Source organism: Epinephelus fuscoguttatus, linkage group LG6, assembly GCF_011397635.1.
Source record: "Epinephelus fuscoguttatus linkage group LG6, E.fuscoguttatus.final_Chr_v1".
Taxonomy (NCBI): domain Eukaryota; kingdom Metazoa; phylum Chordata; class Actinopteri; order Perciformes; family Serranidae; genus Epinephelus; species Epinephelus fuscoguttatus.
The window spans coordinates 23,171,632-23,194,486 of NC_064757.1; the positions used below are offsets into that span (position 1 = coordinate 23,171,632).

At 43.1% G+C, this 22,855-nt stretch overlaps 2 protein-coding genes across 3 annotated transcripts in view; both read left to right on the forward strand.

The window, feature by feature from the left end:
- The first annotated feature begins 1,168 nt into the window (after positions 1-1,168).
- rasl10a (RAS-like, family 10, member A) lies at positions 1,169-20,471 on the forward strand. The gene is made up of 3 exons (XM_049578899.1): positions 1,169-2,268; positions 15,173-15,297; positions 18,451-20,471. The coding sequence occupies exons 1-3, from the start codon at positions 2,053-2,055 to the stop codon at positions 18,719-18,721; spliced, it is 612 nt and encodes a 203-aa protein (XP_049434856.1). The 5' UTR covers positions 1,169-2,052; the 3' UTR covers positions 18,722-20,471.
- Positions 20,472-22,245: 1,774 nt separating this feature from the next.
- The window catches only part of osbp2b (oxysterol binding protein 2b), a 56,993-nt gene continuing 56,383 nt past the window's right edge, over positions 22,246-22,855 (forward strand). Inside the window, exon 1 of one of the 2 annotated variants that reach the window (XM_049578186.1) lies at positions 22,246-22,687. In XM_049578186.1, the coding sequence (XP_049434143.1) occupies positions 22,530-22,687 (158 nt within the window). In that variant the 5' untranslated portion in view covers positions 22,246-22,529. The remainder of the gene's footprint in view (positions 22,688-22,855) is intronic. The other variant, XM_049578187.1, reaches the window with a different exon arrangement.

The window sequence follows — 22,855 nt, forward strand, 5'->3', positions numbered from 1 at the left end:
GTAAGGGTCCTCGGATAAAAAAAAAATCAAAAGGGTTTTTCACAGAATTAATCTACTTTTTAACTTTTTAAACAAGTTATATTCACACTGGCTTAAATAAACAATTTGACAGTATTTCCTGATCTTTGCTGAGCAACAGTTTTGCGTAAAAGGAATTAAAGGCCTGTCTCATATAGACGCCTGTTTGAATAAAAATAGCCTGGGCTATTAGTTGAAGTTTACAGTAAATACAAATTAATTTAAAGGTATACTATGCATCATTTTTGGTTACTGTTTGTAAACAGGCTCCACAGCGAAAGTAGAATTAAACCTCAGATTCACTCTTGTTTGGCATTTCTCCTCTTTATATTTGTGAGGTTTTTCAGCCTGTGTGTGTTGGATGCCTGTTGCTTATGGTCTGGCACCTGGTCCCAACTTTTTTATGAAGCCCTGATCTCACTTGAACGCTGTGGGGGTACACACCTATAAACAAAGACAATAAAAATATAAGAAAATACAGGCAGAGGGCAGAATCTTAACAGAAAATTGCATGCATGTGTCTATACATCCTGCATATCTTTGAAAATATGTACCATGCACATTTAATACCAATGGCATACATAAAAGTATACAACACAAGCTCCTCAAGAGGGCAGGGACTCATCATCTTTAGGCCCTTATTGTGCATCAGTACAGTTGTGAAGTACCTGCAACTGACAAAGCAATTCCCACTCACTGCATCTGTGGGCCTTGGGGTCAGTAGTTAAGGGCCCCTGCAGGGCAGTAGCCCACTTTGCCCGGTTGGTGATGCAGCTTTGATAAACACCACCCTGCACTCCCACAGGTTGTCAACCCTTCATAAGCTGCGCCTTATTAGAAAGTGTCGCATTGGAAAAGCATCGTCCAAGGTTACAAGCTCATGTTTATTCCACAGACTTGTCACCGAGTGGGTTTGTGGCCATGATGTGCACCCCGCAGTGATTGATGGGACACATCGCCCGTGCCCTGCCCGGAGATCCTCTCCAATAATAAGTCGTATCCCTCAGAGAGATGATGTTCAGTCTTGCGCCTCTCCTCCATGACCCCCAACACTGAGATGATTTATAGTGTGCGGCCTATTCTATTGCCGTTTATTCGCAGCGTATGGGAGCTCGCAGCTTTCACACGCCTTGCGCACGGCATAATCCTATTGGATGAGCGGGGCAGGGGGGTATAGCAAGTGATGAGAGAGAGAGAAAGAGAGAGAGAGAGCCGTCTTCACCAGCTCATGTCTCTCCAACAGCAGACACACACACACACACAGCGCTCGTTAATAGGCTCCAGATGCCTTTACAGAAAACGCACGTCTGCAGGCTGTGTGGATTGCCTCCTCTCTCCTGAATCACGCGGATGTGAATCTATCTTCTCTGTCATCGACCAAAAACAAGATTATGGGGTTGTGTGCGATTTGCCAACACGTGGGAAGCTTATTTGCGAGGCTGGAGGCTGTGCGCCCGTCCTTCCTGTGATGGAGGAGCGCGGCGGTGGTGCATCGGTGGAAATGAGTGAGAGGTGCAGAGGAGATAATCAATGAAGACACCGAGGGCTCCTGTGCGTTTGGGCAAGGTCAGAGTCTAGCCTGGGTGAGATTATGTCCATGCGGGGACAACAAGGACGGACTTTTACGCTTCCTCTCGGGGGAAGAGGTCGCCTGGGGATGTCCCCTGAAAAACCAAGAGTTTCTCTCTCTGTGTTGGATTGCAGAGGCAGCGAAAACCCCTCCATCCGCATGATCATGGTTGAGCTTTATTTTTGACAACCTTCAAGCTGCATGGCTTCTTTCTTTTCGCCCTCAGCCCGGAGATAAAGTTTCTTCGCTCTGCTCGACAGGCTGGGTGATTTATTCGGCTACAGATTCGTGTAATTGCACCCAGCTGAACCCGGTTAAGGTGATCTAGAGGCTGCTGGTTACACACAGAGGTTGCAGCGGTGGCTTGAATTCCATCAGAGCAGCGTCAAAACAGCGGCGGCCAGCTGTGTCACATCTGTCGTTGTTGTTGTCGCTGTCCATGGTGCTGAACTCGTGCTCTAGGAATGGTGGAGACGCTGAGTATCGCAGTCATCGGTGCTCCCGGAGTGGGGAAAACTTCTATAATCCGCCAGTTCATCTATAACGATTTCTCGGAGGTGTACACGCCGACCAGGACCAGATATGTGTACAGACCCTCCGTCATCCTGAACGGGAACATGTATGAGCTCAAGATTTTGGACGTCCCGCCAATCTCCTCCTTCCCATCCAGCTCCAGTCAGGTATTATGTCTCTGTGTGAGGACTCAGATTGAACTTTATTACAGGAGGATTTAGGGCAGGTTTATGTGATCCAGCCTCAATCTCATGTGTTCAATCTCTACTTTAATTTCCCGTCTGTTCCCAGCCAGTGGCGTCTCTCTAAGACAAAGACACCAATTTTATTTATTCCTCTATCACTATCAGATGTCCGTATAGTCTACTAGTTGCTATGGAGACCCGACTGACTTAAAGCCTTGGAGAGCTTCACTTTGACGTTGTAAACTCTCTCAACCCCCCTCCTGAGGAAGGAATGCCAGCTTGCATATTGTTTATTAATCATAACATGTCTTGAGTGTCAGATATATTCAGATGAGTTGACAGCAGTATAATCCTGCTGCTGGTGGTGCTGGTGGTGGTGGAGGTTGGCTTGAATCTGGCTTACACGCACAGAAACTAATAGCAGGGTCGTGCTGCAGGCATCGCCACAGCACCTGGTTAAACTCCCAATTTAAAAATAGCACAGACTGCCCTTTTATTCGTGGCCACAGGTCATATGCCACACCTCATTAGTTGGATACGCATTTGATTGCAGGATCATAGCATAAATATGCTGTAGCTCCACATGCCCAAGGTTTGTAGTCACTTCTAGTCTTCTTCAGTGCCAAAGATTGGAGTTCTCTCAGGCTTTCCTCTCTGGAAGTTTAAGTGTCTAAAAACAACACCCAAATGCTCATGTGTGCGTGCTTGCTTCACTCCCACTGAATGTTGCATCATTCAATCTTTCTGATTTGCACAGGGGATTAAGAGAAACAATTCAGTACAGATAGCTGTCAATAACAATAATCTCTCTTATGTTACTGTAAAAGCATTTCCAGACACTGTAACTGCTCCTCTTGTCCATGCCGGCCTTGAAAACATCCCCCCCGAAAGCGCTTCTTGTGTAAATGATGGAGACAAACTCCACAGTCGTCGTTCTGTGCAAATATGTATTTAAAAGTTCAGCCAAAGCTAATGTGAGGCCTCAGCGGTGTGATTAGTCTTATTAAGTGGCTATCTTCTAAAGTTATAGTCTTTTTAGTCTGAAATATCCCCGCACTGCAGCTCAGCTCTGAAACACTGAAACATAAAGAGGGAATTTGCCACCAGAAAGGTTGTAACTCTGTAAAACATTCACTTGATTTGATTAACTCAGACTGCTCAGCTCTCATATTAGCTCCAGCTGAACTTCTACCCCATCACTTACACTGACATTACTGTAGGTGAGGATGTCGTCACAGCTAGTATGTACATTTATTTATTTGTTTTACCTCTGTTTTACCAGGAAGTCACATTGAGATAAACAACAAAACAGTAGAAATAGAAACAGCCACATGTTCCGTCGCCATATTCTTTATTATGCTCTTCAATCTTTAGGATGAACACGTTCAGCAGCCAAAACCTGTTTTAATGTAATGAGCATGTGAGTGATGTTTTAAGACAGACTTGAAAAAAGGGACCATATCCTGTTAGATATGTCCTTCCTTTCTCTGTAGGATCCAAAAAAGTACAAAAAAAGTTTGGCTTTGTTGTGCGTCTCTCTGTCCTCTGTCTGTCACAGCCTCTCTACACCTGAGGTGTGTGTGTGTGATGCTCTTAAGACGGAAATCTCCAAGGTCACCACACCTGACTCTGCTGCTGCCACTGCCTCTCTCCCCATCTGTGTCACACGTAGCCCTCCCAAGAACAGCTGCTGTTACCTGCACTAGACAAGTTGCCACTGAGAAAATGAGATCAGGCCAAGGAGAAGAGGCCCGTCAAAGTGTTGGTTTGTTGGCCGCTCGGAAAGCACAGTGTTAACGCAGGAAAGAAACGTCTGACAGGCGGGCTGACAGGCCGGGGCGATCATCCTGACAGGCTGCTGCACAATTTCATGTAACCGTTCTACTAGATTTAACGTTTTGTTAGTGTTAAGAGGTCTGCAGGGTGTTTCATTGTTTCATGCCCACAGAGACGCTCTGTAAAGACATTCTGATTAAGTTTCTCCTTTCTTCTGCTAAATGGTGCTTAACCCCCCCATTAGGGAACACGTTAGTAGGTGAGCAGCGAGCAGGAATGAGACAGGATGAGTCTCATGAGTCGACGTGTGGGAGTGTGAGTCCCAAAGTTTGAGTCACACAGCTGATATCATGTTGTGTGAACATCTCATGCTCATTTCAGAGTGCAGTGCAGCGAGCAGGCGTCTGTTTGGCAGGCCCTTTGTGGAAGGTATACAGGCAGAGAAAACCATTAGCTGAGTGCTGCCACAACATTTCTATCAGACAGATTTATGGTTACTCATTTGCTGAGGAACGACCCTGCGAGGCCTGCTGCACTTTTTCCTCTCCGCTCCTGTCATGTCCTGCTTGTTCTCAAGCCCCGCTTTCTTGTTTTGTTTGGTGACGTCCTCTATTCACAGAGAGAGCAGCGATGAGGCATGGGGCTTTTTTTGTCTCGCCACCCTGCTCTGTATTTACCACGAGTGTACAGAGACCCGGGTCAGGGGCAGTGGGCAGCACAAAGAGAGCTGATTGAAATTTACTTGCAGTACACAGCAGATTGAATTAAAGCACAGCTCCCCGCTGGGAAGCTGCCGGGAATAAAAGACCAACAGAGGAGACAGTACGAATTCGCTGCAGTCAATTAGAAAGGTTGCACAGAGTTTAATGGACGCTGTCGAAGCAAGGGTTACCAAATGAGGTTTTATAATGTCCTCCGAAATTTCTGATGAATAAGCTGCAGAATAGAGTGAGTCAGTACGCCTCCATGCTTATGCAGCGTGGCAATTTCTCATCAGTTCAGATTATATTTGAAAGAAGAGCAGCGATGTTCTGGCAGGCTACTTGTGACCCCATTTTAACCACGTACTGTAGACAGCCATTTTTATCCTTTCCGATGCTGGAGACGGGCAAGATTTCTATTATTTCACTGTGAGGCTGTGATGGTGTAATGATTTGTTTGCTTTGCCGTGTGTCTGTCTGTTGCTGATAGCATTGCGTTTAGAGAGCATCTGTCACACTGTGTCAATAGGATGCGATGACAGATGGATTTAAGCCTGACAGTGGATTCAGCAATGGTTTTTCTTGTTCTCTTTTCTTTTGTTTTTTTTTTTCTAGCCATAATGTATCTCCACGACTTCCTCCCACACAGAATGCTCCCTCTCCTTTTTCTGCTCTTTCTGGACATTTTTTTCTCAGTTATCTCTGCTGATACTGTGACAACGAGGTGGAAATTATTGCTTTTTATGTCACACATTGTGTAATTTTGACTCTCGCAAGCATGGCAGAAATATGATGTTTGTATCTGTGAAGCCTGCGTGAGGCGTACAAACCCTTTAGGCTTATGTGTGTCAAAGTGTTTGCTTGATAGTTTTGGTGGTCTTTTAAAATGAAACTAAATACAAATTAGACACTCAGTAGAGTGTAAATCTCCTCTATGTAATTATGAGGATGAATACATCTGATAACTAAACCACAGTCATGGAGTTTTGATCCATGTCATTCATAACTGGACTTTTAATGGTATTAACTTTGTCTGTAGGGCTGCAGCACCACAAAGTAGGAAATAACAACAATAAAAACAGACAAAGAAACAATTAACTATGTAGGCTAATTACTTACTTATAGTAGAAGCACAAATGTTACAGAAAAGGAGCAAGTCAACAAAAATGGACAGGCAAGCACTTACCTTCTGAAATTCTCCTGGTGTTGTATGATGCTGTGTGGCAGGTGGAACAAAACTGTGTTTCAGCTATGGCAGCCAGAGCATGTGTTGTTGCACCCAGTGGAATTGTCCCTCTGGATCCCGTAAAGTTAAAATGGCGATGAAGATAACAAAAACATTTGCGTTATCTATCTCATATTGTGCCTAAAATTAGGCAAAAAACCCCCATTAATTCTATATATAGAATTAATGTGGGTTTTTTTGTTTTTTTGTTTTTTTTTGCCAAACCGATTCCCAGAAAACTTGCAACCCCGATTGTCTGGTTAATAAGAGTGAGAAGTCAGCAGTTAATGATGGTATAAAACAGTCAATAAAACATCAGTTCAACAGTTGTGAACCACTAGAAACATAAGAGATCATTAAACATGTGCACACAATATACAGTATTAAGCTGATTGGTCCAGTAGTTTGTGAGATTAGACACACATTCACACATGCACACACACAATCAAATGTATGATCTCCTCTGTTACACGTGGCAGGTATAATTAGACAACTAATTGTAGGTAAAGAGACAGTTCTGTGTTCCTAGAATAGAAACAGTTCAGCTAACTACCTGCTAACTCATAGGCTGAGGACGCTGTCAGCAGACAGCCTGTCATTCAACGCGGACACGCTCTCAGTTATGTGTAACTTTAATTACAATTCACCCCCTGTACAGTTGTCATGAAGGCGGAAAATAAGCTATAGAGACCAAAACTAGGCTATAGACATTTTTTTTCTGCTGTTAATCTGAGCATTTTAACATGGGGGTCAGTTGGGCTAGACTTGCTTTTGGAGCCAAGTGGCCATTAGAGGAACTGCAGGTTTTGGCACTTCTACGTTGGCTTGCGCTGGAAGCTGGTTAGGTTAGCTTAAAATTAAGACAAGAAAGCGGTAGCCTAGCTCTGTCCACAGGTAACAGAATTTACCTAACAGTACCTCTAATGCTGTGTTCCCCTTACAAGCGACACAGCAACAGGTTACAAGTCATTTTCAGTGGAAGCCAGTGACATGAAGCTACTGATGCCCAACACTGTTTGCTGTGGATGGACGTGATGGACTACATATCAAAGCACTCCACTTCACACAGTGAAGCATCAGCCAATCATATGTTTTTGTTTTGGGATGTGGTACAGAATTTTTATTAATATGTTGATACCTGATGGCAAAATGGCAGCTACTCATTCCAGTGGAGTTCCTCTCCTGACGCACATGCCAAGGGTTAGTTTTTTAGCTTCTAGGTTTACTTCTGCAGAATGATACAATCTGCTGAATATGCACAGTTGTGTCTCCTGAAAAAGATTATTTTTTCAGGCTTTTTGCCTTTATTGATGGGATGGTGTGTGTGTGTGTGTGTGTGTGTGTGTGTGTGTGTGTGTGTGCAGTGTGCAGTAGATTCACTGCAATGTGCAGCAAAGGGCTGCAGGATGGAACTGAACTTTATTGATGAGATGCTGTGTGTGTGGTGGGGGGACGGTATTGAACCCGCAACTGCTGCAGCAAAGACACAGACTTTTTGTACATGGGGCACCTGCGCTACCCACTGAGCCACCGGGTGCCCCAGTAGTGTTACTCAGACTGGTCCTGCCCATGATTTCCCACTTGGCTCACAAACCACTTTTCTCGGTTCCAACAAAGTTTTAGAAATATAAAACCTCCATGGATCAAAAATTGATAACAGAGAGAATCATAGCTCACCTTGTTTGCAGTTTAAGGTGTCCTGTCAACAGTTTTACAGTTGTCTCTTTTATAATGGTGGCCTATTGGGAAAATGCTTTTTGGGCTGCAGGGAATGGAATCAGGCTAGTGTTTTCAGTCTTTATGCAAGGCTAAGTTAACCGCTAGCTTTAAGTCTCAGCTAGTGAGCAAATAAGCATATTTTTGCAAAATGTCAACCTATTCCGTTAAAACTGTCTCAACTTGTGTAATGTCCTTGTTAGCTCTGGTTTTAAAGGGACAGTTCACCCCAAAATCAAAAATGCATATTTTCCCTCTTACCTGTAGTGCTATTTATCAGTGTAGATTGTTTTGGTGTGAGTTGCAGAGTGTTGGAGATATTGGCCATAGAGATGTCTGCCCTCTCTTGAATATAATGGAACTAGATGGCACTCGGCTTGTGGTGCTCAAAGCGCCAAAAAAAAAAACAAAAAAAAAACAACAAACATTTGAAACACTCACAATGTCTCTTTCCAGAAATCATGACCTTGTTAGTGAAGATAATCCACAGACCTTGTTGTACACTTTGCTGTGCACATTTCCTTCTGCACGGTGATATAGTTGGGGGGTGTAGTTCAGTAGAAAGAAGATTCTACATGAAGCTTCTCACATCTTGAGTAACTGGGTCATGATTTCTGGAAGGCAGACATCTCTACATCTGATATCTCCAACACAATCTAGACTGGTAAAACACTACAGGTACAGTAAGAGAAGAAACATCTATTTTTAATTTTAGGTTGAACTGCTCCTTTAAAGTAAAAAATTCATGGCTATGCTTCTAAAGATTAACTGTACTCTATTGTTTTCATAAGTAAAATTTTGTAATTCTGTGTGTGAGCACAAGAGACCAGCAACAACCCATCCTCTCCATATCATCTCCGACAAAGTACATTAATCAAAAGAACAATAAAACCTACAGATTTTAATGGTAGCCTGGCAGAGGTCACCAGTGAGTAATGGGAGTTATATCCTGAGGGGATGTAATAAATTTTAATTGCAAATCTGCCAGGGTGGCCTGTGGGTGACTTTTCTCTAATTGCTCAGCACCCTTCCCCCAGTAGGTTACACTGGCCTCCTTCCTGTGCTTTAGTATTGATCCATCACAACCACTCATTACCGTTAAGCTGCTTCCCCTAATATCAGGAGACGCGGCAGCTCTGTCATAGCCTGCTAAAAACTGACCACGGCCTGCGGTTGTCAGGGAAACATGTTCTGTTTGGCTCTTGAGGAGCGAAGGATGAGATGCTCTTTCTGTGCGCCGCGTTGAGAAGACCGACTGGAGGATACAGACAGTGGCACCACACTTCACAGTCACGCTCCCACAAGCGCACTCTCACATCCTGAAGCACACACAAAATAAACATGCCCACACAAACTCATTTTACTTTAGTTTATCGGCCGCGTAATGCTGCTCCATCCTCTCTTCCAAGCTCTTCATTTCTTCATTTTGCCTCTTGTTTGGGTTTGTAGAAGTAGTGTTGCTGTACCGAGCCCCTCCTCCACATTTAAAAACAGGACTTGGATGACAAAGAGAGATGAGATGAGAACACAAGCTGCTATTTTTAGCCTCACAGGGATGTGAGGCTGCAACTGAAGCCACTGTGCATCTCTCATCGTCAATCGCCTCAATTATCAGAAAAGGATGAGCTGTGATGATATGCTTTGTTATGACTTATTTGTTTGGCAAAAATAGGTGAATATTGTCCGAGGTGCTTGACACAACTAAAAATTGCATTGGTCACTCCACAATAGAAGTGACAAGAAAAAATTACAGTGGAAATCATACCCTCTGTGACATGTTTTCCCCTCTCTCTGACAACTGATTAAACCTGAAGCGAGACAGAGAAAACATCACATTTATACCAGTTTTCACAACACTGTGCTCTCCTTACTTCCTCTCCCTTCTCTTTCACTTTTGATGGCAGTGATCTTCGTGCCAAATGTTTGTCTCCATGCCTGATGATGGGCCTCATTATCTCCCTGCTGATGCGTGAGGCTGTTTCTTCCTCACACTCACCTCGACGCAAACCCACAAACACCCCCATCCAAACTGAATGAAAGCAAATTATTCCTCGCTGACACAGATGTGTTTGTGTTATCATCATTAGAAGTTACGCCGATCATCGTCTTCTCCCTCAGCCTCCCCTGTCTCAAATTATCAGTTTATCTTATTTGTGCAGACTGCCTGTACAGTATGATGATTTGAAAAGCATATTTTCTCCAACCTTGATAGCAAAGTAATTACATTTCTGGCGTTCCCATTTCAAGTTGCTCAAGCTGTTGCAGGAGGTAGAAGAAATAATAAACACCACATGGAAAATCGCTTCCATCCACTTCCAGCACTGCTACAAATGAGGGTCATGTTTGCTTGATGCTAATTAGAAGCATCAAAATTAAAAGAGGTCTGATAATCAGCACTTTGATATCAAGTTTTCAAAGCAACACGATGCAACAAACAGAGCTCCGAAGAGGCCAAATCACATGTGCCTGAGGCACAGGTGCATCAGTCAGAAGAACACAAAGCCAAATTATCTGCTATGTCAAGCAGGACAGCTTTGAAAAGCATGACAACATATGAAAAACAAACTGCTTCAGCAGTGGACATATCTGGAGTTATATCTGTGTCTGAATTCTGTGTGATGGAAATATATTTTGATATGTGCTCAAAATGCTCAGATTTCAGACACTATAGAACCCTGTCTGATTCCCAGGCCATCAAAAACTGATGATTTGTCACACCCTTTGGCGTCTCATAGCGATGCACAGGGCACCCTTTAGAACAGTGGTTCCCAACTGGTGGCTTGTGGTCCAGAAGTGGGTCGCGGGTCTGTTCTAAATGGATTCACAAACGTGTAAAGTTTGTAAAAACCCACTTAACTTTTAAGTACAGTGAATTTCCGACTTTTGAAGTGCCATTTCCTGCTGTAGAGTGAGTGACTAACAGACAGCTACTTGACAGAGACAGCAAACTAGCTCGATGACATAGCCAAACGCAAGGTTGTTTAGGTTGGTTTCACATGGGACACCAACTCTCCTAGCTGACGGTCTGTTTTTTTGACACATCCACTTCATCTCAACATCCACCCTATGTAGACTTTCTTACTTTTCATACTACATCAGTCGCTTTCACCATTTACTCTTGCCATGGTTGGGTTTATATTGGAGTTGACTTAAAGCCCAGTGTATCTCATAAACACATCAGGCTGTCTTTGGCGTCGAGCGTAGTGTGACAAAGAATCATTATTTGACGCCCTGGAAATGAGAACAGGTTGAAATACAATGTCAAAGTGAGGTGAGGTGAGGTGAGGTGAAACAAAATTACATAGAACTGATGCATGTTGAGAGTTTAACTACTGCAGAGATAAAAAGATTAGATCGTCATTTTTAGGGAATCCGCTTATCTGTATTCTTGCTGAAAATTAGACAAGTGACTTCCTGGAATCTCCACTGGTTGCCTGGCAACTTCACAGTGACGACATGTCACTGCACCTGGCCAAGAAATACACTCGACCAAGACAGAGCCAGGCTAGCTATTTCTTTGTGCTTTCAGTTGTGCTACTTCTTTGTGCTCTGGCTAATATTTAGTGTACATTAAAGATACAGTTCATAACTTTTAAGAAAATACTTTGTGTGATATTTGCTGAAACTGTCACCAGGCCCCAAGCGAAGGAGGTTAAATATCTCAGGGTAGAATAGAAAGTGAGGGTAGAATGGAGCGTGAGAGGGATCAGCGGTTTGGTGATGCGCCAGACAGTCATGGTGAAGAGGGAGCTGAGCCAGAAGGCAAAACTTGAAATTTACGTTTGCAGAAGATCATGGATACAAGCAGCCAAAATGAGTTTCGTCCGTGAGGTGGTTGGGCTCAGCCTTAGAGTTAGGGTAAGGAGCTTGGACATCCAGAGGGAGCTTGGAGTAGAGCCGCTGCTCCTTCGCGTCAAAAGGGGTCATTTGAGGTGGTTCAGGCATCTGCTCATGATGCCTCCTGGGCACCTCCCATTAGAGGTGTTTGGGCACGTCCAACTGGTAGGAGGCCCTGAGTGTATAGTCGAGTGGCGCAACAAGCACCGCCCACTGGTCTGATCAACTTTCTCACTTTACAGCTTAACAGTTCAACAACATATGTTTCTGAAAACATTTGAGGGGAGAAATAGGCACTGTCTAGTTTGACAGTTTGTCCGCAATTCACAAATAATGATTGACATGATTGACAACCGACTCCTTGGCTCTGATTGGTTGTTTTCGTTCACATGTGGTAACGCCATAGAAGCTCTGTAAGAAAAAGGAGTAGGCAGAGGAATATGATTTCTTTCACACTATTATCTGTCTTTTTTAGTTCTGTGTGAACTTAGTGACTGTTTTGGCAAATATAAAAAAAATGAAGTTTTATAAAACTTATCAACTGCACCTTTAAACAAACAAGATAATGCGTTACATAAGGAGCTTTAGAGATGCTGTTAGATGGAATTTATTATCTTTAAAGAAAGCAAGGCTAGCTGTTTCCCTGTTTCTTGCCTTTATGCTAAGCTGATGGCAGTAGAGCACATTTCGTGTAAAGAAATGAGAGTGGTATTGATCCGCTTATCTAACGCTGCAACAAAAATAAGCACATTTCTCCAAAAATGTCAAACTCCTCCATGGTGAAATGATTAAAACCTCTAACTTCTGTATACATACAGTCATACAGTCTTAGTATCCACTGTTGCCCGATACATGAAACTGAATCACACTAAACTGCACACAGTTGCTGGCAGTCTCAGTCTCCTGACCCTTCATTAGCAGTGTGCGTGCACACTGGAGGTTATGTTGACACCCTGTCTGCTCATCCCTTGATCCGCTGCTGCTTTCTTCATCTTTTCAACATTTTCTCAGGGCTGCATTTGTTTTCTCATTCCCTCAGCAGATCTTCTCTTCCCACCCCCTGAAGTTCCTCTGTTTGCCTCCCCCTCTTTTATCAGATCAAATGCTTATATATTCATTGCATGCTGTTAGAGGCGGTGAGGGTGGTGGTGGTGGGTTGGTGAGAGCTCTGGGAGACACAGCATGAATAGAAGAATGGGTCACTGTGTATCTATTGAAGCAACTGTTCCCCAGTAAGGTGCAAATGTGCCCACTTGTGCCATGTGCTTTAATTACAGTTTGAGACTCATTACCATCAAACAAGTGTTGCTGCGTGTGCACAGCATCACAAGGCTGAGAACAAGCAGCAACAAAAGTTGAACAGCAGTATGTGTTCCTTTTTCTCCTCGTCGTTACAGAGGGCTCTGTATTAGCTTATCTCCTATTAGCTGTACAGTCATTGTCCTTGAATATGCGTAGCTAGGACACTGTGCAGTGCTTACTGCTGGGCGGTCACCGTGTTTTATGACTTTGTTCTAGGCTGTGGGACTTCCAAAGCTCTACGACTTCATTGACACTGCACTTTTTCACAGAGGCTAAGCAGCAGGCAGGCAAACTATGACTTTGAGCCAGAGTGCTTTGGAATAATTACAGAAACACATGCCACACCGTTCAGCTAGCTGCTCTCTGCAGTTATTGAATTCTATAAGTCTGTGCATTCAACGTTAGCAGTTCCGTGAGGCTGTAAGTAAGTGCAGTGGTGCCTTGAGCTGAATGGTAACTTCAGCATGTTATCATGCTCACATTTAGCTCCTTACTGTGTCAAATAAACTAAACTAGATTTAATGTTTAACAGGCTTTACAATGTTCACCATCTTAGTTTAACCTGTTGTCATGCTAACATTTGTTAATTAGCACTAAACAAAAGTACAGTTGAGGTCAAAGTCTATGTGTTTCCATGTGATGCTATTCTTGGCATCACTGTTGAAAAGACAATCAGACCACTTTGTGTTATCCTCAAACAACACAAGACACACAGTTTTTCACAGTTACTTTGGTTGTTCCACCATCCACTATTTCCATTACTGGGGATCGTGACTGCAACTAACTTACACTGATATTTTTGGATAAGTGGTGATAGCTAATTATTGCTACTGGAGAAAACAAAAGCGCTTTCCTCTTCCTGTTTTGGTTGCATAATGGTTGAAGCACTTCCTTTGTGCCATAAGTCAAGTCTTCATTTTCCCAGGAGATTGTCTCCAGTGGCAGACAGAGCTGCTAGTGAACCAATCTAAACAGCAATGGTGTCTTTATTCTGTAGGCATTACATTGTGCAATAACATTTACTTCATAATGATTAGTTGGGAATGGGAATCATAAGCTTTGCAGGTGTTTGGTCATAAACCAAAGTATTATTTTAAAGGAAGAGTGTGTATGATTTAAGAGGGTTTAGTGTTAGGTAGCTGTGAGGATTACAGATTGCAACTATAGGCTGTAAAAACAATGGGCATAGTTACCGTGACGTCACTCACTGGTTTATGGACTCCCATCTTGAAGCCTCAAGTTTGGCATTCAGCTGGAGCCAAGACGAGACCATATTTGTGTGAGAGGCTGGCGCTGTGGAGGAGCGTGGGATGGATCTGACTATCTGCAGACAGCCTGTCACTCAAAGTGGCCATGACCTAAATTATGCGTAACTTTCAGATGAAATGTCAATTATATAAAAATTCACCCCCTGTACAGTTGTCATGAAGGGGAAATAAGCTTCAGACAACAAAACCATTTTTGTACCTAGCATGTAAAAAAATATGGCTGTAAACATGTTGGGCATTTTGTGCCTATGGCGATTGACCTCAAGTGGCTATTCAAACTGGCTTCAGTTTTCAGCTCTGGAGGTTGCCACTTTTAACGTTTATTGTTCAGGAGATTATTACCAGGAGCCTGATTATCTGCTGAGGTCTCTTTCTCTCCAAAACAGACCAGGTGATTTAAACCGGTAAAAACACTGAATAAAGCTGTTTCATGTTACAAATCAGTGCTTGTGTGACACTGTTTAACATGTTAGAAACAGGCGCTAGTACCTGCTAATGTGTGCTCACCTTTTTTTTCCCTGATAATTTAAGATCCAGATGTTGAGGAAGTTTTTACTGGAAGCTGACTCATCCACAGAGGTTTCTTCCTCTCCAAAACAAATGTGATTAAAGAATAAAAGCATGACAATTCTTATTTTCAGGTGATAATACACTAAAGAAAACATACTTACACCCCTTTACTGCCAGTATATCCCTCTAAATCCTGCACACTGGACCTTTAATTAATTATATTTTTGACCTGATGGTGACATTAGATGAAAAGTCAGAAGGTCATCCAAGTTATTAGAATTCATCCCGACAGCGACATGGCATGTAGCAATTATCACAGAAACCTATCCAACACTTGTCAAGACATTTCACTCAAAACCACAAATGTCAATTTCATGGAGGACATTGTGGAAAAATCAGGGGAACACCAGTGTCATAGGATTCATCCTCTGGGCACCAGGGATATCTGCACCAAATATTAAGCTATCTGACTGACTTGCCTCTATGGTTTAAAATTCTCTTGGTCACACTGTTTTTACATTTATGTTTTTCTCTGTGTGTCTGTCCTTTAGGAGTGGCTGGATTTGCGCTGCCGGGGTGTTCGCAATGCCAACGCCTACATCCTGGTGTACGACATCTGCTGTGTGGAGAGCTTTGAATACGTCAAGATGATCAGACAGCAGATAGTGGAGCACAGGTGAGGTCCACCGCACGGTCTCAGCTGGCCAGACTGTTACTGAACATCAACAACAGACTGACATACAGCTTGTTAGTCCTCAGTGGTGATTTCTAATGACATCACCTCGTCATCCGTCTGGAGACAGCGTGCAATTTCACAGTTCTGCCACAAAGCCGTACAATTACACATTTGTGACAGTGTGACAGTGACAGATAGTCTGCTTGTGGTGATATCTTTTTAATTCAGCACATTCCTCCATGCATCCTGACAGTTTAGTAATGACATTTGATTCTGGGATTGCTGCATGAGGCCGCTTGAGACGTCATAGTGATTTAAAGATTATTTTTAAGCATATTTCTGCTATTACTGGACAGAGCACAGCAGCAAAAGAAGGTAAAGCTTGAGAACAAGTGGGAGATACATTAAAGGTTTCCTGACTGGCTTTGAACCTATAAAAGAGCCAGAAAGGGCCCAACACTAGTGGGGGAAAAAGACCGATGAAAAGGCATCACATCATCCTCACTGTGAGCGTAACTGCATATATTTACATATTGAAAGAGTACAGTGAGTGGCCTCATTTGTGCTGCTATGTTGTACATGACCAAACTGCCACTGCACAGATCATCCCCACCTTCTTGCAGCTGCAAAAGCGTTACCATGAATGTTTATGGCCCATGACAGAAAACCATTATCACCAGCAGCTGGGGAAAGAAGGGGTGAATGGAAAACTGGAGAAATGTGTAATCATGGGACAAAGCTCTGAGGCCAGACTGCAGAGGGAGTAGAAAGGAAAGACAGAAACTGTATACAAACTGAAATTATGAATAATGGAGGCTGTTATAGCACAGGGCGGCTGTACTGCATATGTCACCTATGAAGAATTTATTTATTTGACTTTTAAATATATTCTTAAAATACTCCAGAGTTCTGCTGACAAAATCAGCTCAAAACCAGAATAAACTTGTTTTTTTTTTTTTGACTCCATTTCTTTAGGCTTCCAGCATGAAACCTACACTTTCAGCTTAGGGAGGGCTATGACAGTGTTGGGTCTATAGCTCCTGCATAGTTTCCCCTAAATTCCACACACAGATGCACAGACACACAGACACACAGACACACACACACAGACACACACACACACACACACACACACACACACACACACACACACACACACAGTACATCCCATTCTACTAAAACACTCAAGCTGGAGCAGATATGCGAGGAGATATTTTTAAGACTGTTACGTGAGCACAACCTGTGAAAAGGAGAAAAATGTGATGATTACTGCGATGTGTTTTTTCAACCCTACATCTTTTAGGACTTCGCCTCAGGAGCTTGAAAATTGTACTGTACACTTCTCTCTCTGTGTCTTTCCTCTCTGTCGAGCTATCTGCCCATCTGTGAAGGCAGACGTGCAAATATGCATAAGCACGCAAGTCCTTGTCAGAAGATGAGGTGCGATGTAACAAAAAGAGACCTTTATTCGGTATAAGAGGAAGAGATACACTGTCGAGCAGCTTTAACAATTTATACCTTAGCTGCTGACATTGAGCTCAGCAAGTCAGCAGATGTGCTTACACACATCACTGCTCCTTCAAGTGTCATAATGTAGCTGAATTAATAATGAATTCAGCTCCAGCTATTATAGTTTTCATAATATTATTTTTTCACAAAAAAAAAAAACAATAATTAAAGCTCGGCTGACTTTGGCACCCAACCAAACGGAAAGCCTTCAAAGTAAAAATTAATCTCATTGTAAGAAATCCGATTTGCATAATGAGCCTTCTTTCCTTCATGGTGTTTGCTCTACAATCTAATCCAGGATTCCCTCTAGTAACTCCTTTTTTTCAACATTGCCTCAGTAAACGTCTCATTTTTAAAGGAGTAGTGTGTAAGGTTTAGTGGCATATAGCGGTGAGGACTGCAGATTGCAACCAGCTGAAACTTCCCCTGAACTTTTGGTCGAGATTCCTTCAGTGTTCATTGTTCAGGAGGTTTCTACCAGAAGCCGTATAGACTGCAGAGGTCTCTTCCTCTCCAAAACAAACTGACCTGGTAATCAAAACTAGTGAAAATGCTGAAAAAGCAGATTCATGTTAAAAATCAGTGTTTTTCCAACGCTGTTCCACTTGTTGGAGAAGGCCTGAGTCCAGCACCTGCACCAGAGGGGCTGCTAAGAACGGTGGCTGACAAGAAAATGCAAAAAACGCAATTAGCCCTATCTAGAGTCAGTGTTTGGTTTGGCCGTTCTGGGCTACTGTAGAAGACTCCATGGACGAGGACCCAGTTCCTGTGTAGATGTAAAGACCTTATTTTAAGGTAACAGAAAGAACAATTCTTATCTTTAGGTGATAATACACTAAAGCAGCGGTTCCCAACTGGTGGGTCTTGGTCCAAAAGTGGGTCTCGGATCCATTCTGAATGGACTGCAATTGTTTTGGAAACGTGTCAGGATTTGTGAAAAACACACTCTTATTTTTAAGTGCAGTTAATTTCCAGCACAGAGCTTTTATTGTGAGGTGCCATTTCCTGCTGTAGAGTGAGTGACTAACAGACAGCTACTTAACAGAGACAGCAAACTAGCTCGACGACATGGCCAAATGTAAGTATGACGCTGAATATATTAAACTGTGTGGACCTTTAACTAATGACTAAGGAGAAATCTGGACCTTGTTGCTGGACCAGTTGGGAACCACTGCACTAAAGATAGCATACTTATTATATTATATTCCATTTCTGCCAGTATATCCCTCTAAATCCAACACACTGGGCCTTTAAGAAGAGCGTCAGATTGGATTCCCGAACCACCACCAATCAGGTGTTACTGGAAATGGGTGGACTTGATGACGTCCTTTTGAGAATTTTTTTTTTCATTAACACTGTACACTAAGCATACAAGTCTCAAGTCACTAATTTATTCCTACCCCTGGCTTGCCATACATTTTCACACTTCATAATGCTGTAAACCAGTTGCTGCAGCATGTGGTGGGAGGCCCCATGAGCCATGAGCTCTAATCCTCCAGTCCGCCCCCACACACCTCAGAAGGAAGGGAAAAACTGCACACAGACATCTTGCACACGCCCAGCCATCCACTGTGACCATCACCACAATTATAACTGTGCTTTTTGAAATGATTTTTTTTGTCCACTTCTTACATGCTCCTGCAGGGAAGGCAGCAGCAGTGAGGTGCCAATCCTGGTGGTGGGCAACAAGAGAGATCTGCAGCGGCAGCGCTTCATGCCTCGCAGAGCGGTGTCGGTCCTGGTGAAGAAGACGTGGAAGTGCGGTTACGTGGAGTGCTCTGCCAAGTTTAACTGGCATGTAGTCCTGCTCTTCAAAGAGCTGCTGGGCATTGCCGTGGCACGGGGCATGCGCCAGAACCACACCTCCATCCGTCTGCAGGGGGCGCTACAGAGGAATCGCTGCGCCATCATGTGACCCAGAGAGCTCCCTCCACCCCTCTCACCTCAGGAGTGGAGCGGCAGTGGAGAAAAAGGACTTTTTATCTAAATGGCTGGAAAAATACCCTGTGGCCTCTGCATTACTGAGCTGATTTTTTCATAATGAGGTTTATTAGACTCTTGCGCTGTAAAAGACACTCAATTTTCACACATGGTCATCCAACCACTTCCTTCTGCTAAATGTGTAAATGCAAGGAAGGAGGTAGAAGAGAGAGTGAGTGAAAACCAATACGACTAGCATAGCACAGTTTTTTTTCTCACATCATCTAGACAGTTACTCATTTGAGGCTGTGCTTCCCAAAATTACACAGCAGCAGGTCTTACTGAGGGTTGTCTCGTGGCTGTAGATGGGCCTGACGGGAGGGAAGCTGTTTTGGTGAGACTCAAAATGGAGAGGCAGCAATATCATAGAGTCTTCCTTTTGAATTTGTCACATTCAGTACAGTCAACAGCTCATATCAGACACATATGGATTGGTTTGAGGGTAAATGGTCGACAAGATAGAACAACACAGAGCAAAAAATGGCTAATGCTTCACTTCTGGGCTGATTATCCCAAAATGTATAGTTCTGATTAGATGGTGTTTAATTTTCTGAGAAGTAGCCTGCAGGTTTTTTTCTTCCCTTGTCCCTGTTTTAAACTTGGCCTACAGTGAAAGCTATTTGTTAAGACGTAGGGGGTTTTGAGGTTGTCTTGCAGCAGAAAATGCTGCAGTCGCTATCATGATGTACTGTGGGTCTTTAATCTGCTCCCTCCCCTCACTCAGTGTCTGTTTCTGATGAATACATTAAATCCAGGGAACCGGGGACCTGCAGGAGGCTGCAGAGCCTGAAACGAGAACCTGTACATGCAATGTGGATGTGTGAGTGTGTGTGTGTGTGTGTGTGTGTGTGTGTGAGGGAGAGAGAGAGGGAGACAGAGCGAGGCAGCTGACATTCAGGCAAGCAAAGGACAGACACAACAAGATAAGAGCAGACGTAGAAGCTTTGGATTAGGGAGCAATAAAATCTCACAGGGATGTCCTATCTGACTCTATGTACCACAGTATTATATTAAAAATGCCTCACTTACAGTAGACGTAATCCACTCGCGCTCAGATACCCTGCAGAAATAAGGAAGCCGAGCTTATTGACTTCCAAAAACACCCCATGAGTGCATCACAGACACACAGGGAACCTTACTAAAGCTTTCATATGAGTATCTGAATAGTATCTAATTGGTAATGTTGTGAGATTAACAGTTGCTTTTTCATTTGATTAGGCCTAGATAGGTAGTTTGTGACCATGGCTGCACTGGAAGTAAGCAGACCTATTGTATATAGGAGTGATTCATAGAGTAATTGACTTGCATGCTTATGTTGGTAGAGCCAACTGGTCAGGGTTTAATTGCACTGATGTGAAAATTTGATATTGTGTTTAATTTTTTTAATACATGGTTTTCTGACACTGTAATGAGCAGCTGAGTGGAGTGAATGTGGTCGTTTTTCACTGGCATGATGAGAGCACAAGCTCATGTTTCTCTCCAAGATGTAGTGTTGAACCCTTCAATCAGGGCAGATGGCTGTGTTTTTTTCCTAGTTTAAAAAAAGAAATATGTAGCAGCAACTGTGTGTAGCATGAGTTCTCATCGGTTTGTCTGTGTGCGCGTTTCCAAATAAAAAGGGCTACAGTTTTTTATCAGAAACGTCACTTGTATTTATTTTTACTGTGATAGTACTGTGAGGTTTTTTTTGGACACATGATGAAATATTAAATGCATTTGAGAACAGCAGCTTTTACTCTGGTCACTTTTCAATCTGCAACAGTTACACCACATTAAGATCATTTTGACAACATTGCCACCTTGTGGTTAAGAGATGTTATCAGGAGCCAAATCAGACAATGGTCAGGTGTCACGCACTGAACCCAAATACACTTGTTAGATTTTTGTTTAAAAAGTAGTCTTGGTTGTACTCAACAACAGCAGATGATCATCTATTGGTTTCCCCAGTGTAATAACTCATACACTTTGTGTATGTGTGTGGCAGTGTGGTGATGATAATAGTCAATACTCTCTAAGCAAATGAACCAGTTAATTGAGTAATTATCTCAGCACTGTCCATGGTACTGTACTGCAAGCGTAACCTGATTGAGATGACTGATGTTGGTTCAAACATGATGGTTTTTCAGTTCGTCTCCTCCGCTTCCCCCGTGGTAACTAACATGGCCACATTAATCTAGTAAGAACTTGTTGTTGGGCCATTATTGATCCCCTTACCCTCTTTCTACAGCTCAGTGCATTGTGCATGTATCCTGTCGCCTCCAAATTACCCATTAAGTACACTAGTGACAGTCAGTGTGTGCACTAATTTTGATCAAACACAATTTTTTTGGGAATATGCACCATGCAAGCACAATATAAACATCTTAAGTTTTTGGCAAATTTTAACATAAGCCCACCTCAAAAAGACAGACTGTAAAGATCAAGTAATAAACAGAGGTGTGGACTCGAGTCACATGACTTGGACTCCAGTCAGGCAATGAAATGACTTTAAACTTGACAAAAACAAAAATGTCTTGCAATTCCAATTGGACTTTAACACCAAATAACTCGAGACTTTACTTGGACTTGAGCTTTTTGATTTAAGAATACTTGATAACTTTCCCCAAGGTCAGCAATGTGGTATACAACATTAGTACTCTGTGTACTATTTTACAATTACTATTTTAACAAAATTCATTCTGTTGTAGTACTGGTTAACAGTGTTTTACATCAGCACTGCTTATTTCATGAATAAGTTCAGTTACACTTGTTTGAAAACTTGTAAATACAAGTTTTGAAAGACATTAAGGAGTTTTGTAAAATGCATATATTATTACCTTGCTGTTAAAATGACATTACATGTGGTGAAAAGCAAATAATGACTTATCTGGGACTTGAAACTCAAAGTTTAGGGACTTGGGACTTGACTAAGGACTTATTGGTCTTGAATGCAAAGACTAAAGACTTCCTTGTGACTTGCAAAACAATGACTTGGTCACACCTCTGATTATAATACAGGTGTAACTACCACAAATCAGTCAACAGGCAGCGAGGGCCAGTGACCCCCAATGTGACCCCAAATTCTACTTACATTTAATGTTAAGATGAATTTCTTCACAAGTGAAATTGTGTCTGAGGCTTATTATTAATGTGCATTTTTATCAATGAGTACATTTATATGTGTTGCATTTAAGCGTCTATCCTACAGCAGTCTACTCACCTGACAAGTTTGGTGTGAAATCAGCAGCTAAACCGCATGTCAAATGTTTAGGAATGTTTAGATAACAACATCACGTGGTGCAGGACTGAATCATAGACTTCAATTGATAGAGCGGCCATTCCCATTCAAATCCACACTTGATAAAGGGCTGGGTCAGCAGCCGCTCCCTCCTTAGATTACTGCAATAAACTGTTTGGCACTGTCGTCATGGAAATCATTGTTGATTTAGTGACAGCCTTATCAGAGTATATAGAGGCCATGTAGGGGGTTTCCTATCTATCCAGCCCAGCTCTGTGCTCTGAATTCTCTGCAGTCTGCATCAGCAAAGTGTCTTGGCATCACTTCTCGTCCTTCCTTTGGTGTCCATTCCGGCGTCATGTGAAAGGGGTTCACGGTGGTTTCTCTCGCCCCCGACCGGACCCTCCTCCGTCGAGCACATTCGTCAGCCCTGACGTCCTCGCCCCGGTAGTCCCGGTGGGGTAGCGCCCGTGTCCCCGCTGTGCCCGGTTCATCCTGCATCCTTCGGCGTGCGGCGGAGCGGAGGATGAGCGAGCAAGGGAAGGGCTCGGCATCCGCCTCTGCCGCGGCCCCGGCACCAGGGTCGGACACTTACAAAGGCTGGCTTTTTAAATGGACCAACTATTTGAAAGGGTACCAGCGGCGATGGTTTGTCCTCAGCAATGGCCTGCTTTCATACTACAGGTAAATCCAGCAGACACGGTGTGTAATATTTCTCAAAATAAACGCCAAATTGGCGCTCAGCGACTCATATTCCTGTGTCGGCGCATCATTACAGCTGGCCGCCTCAGCTGGCTAGCATCAGGCTAAAGCTAGCTGTCAACGGTCAGAGTCAGCTGTCTGTTTACTTCA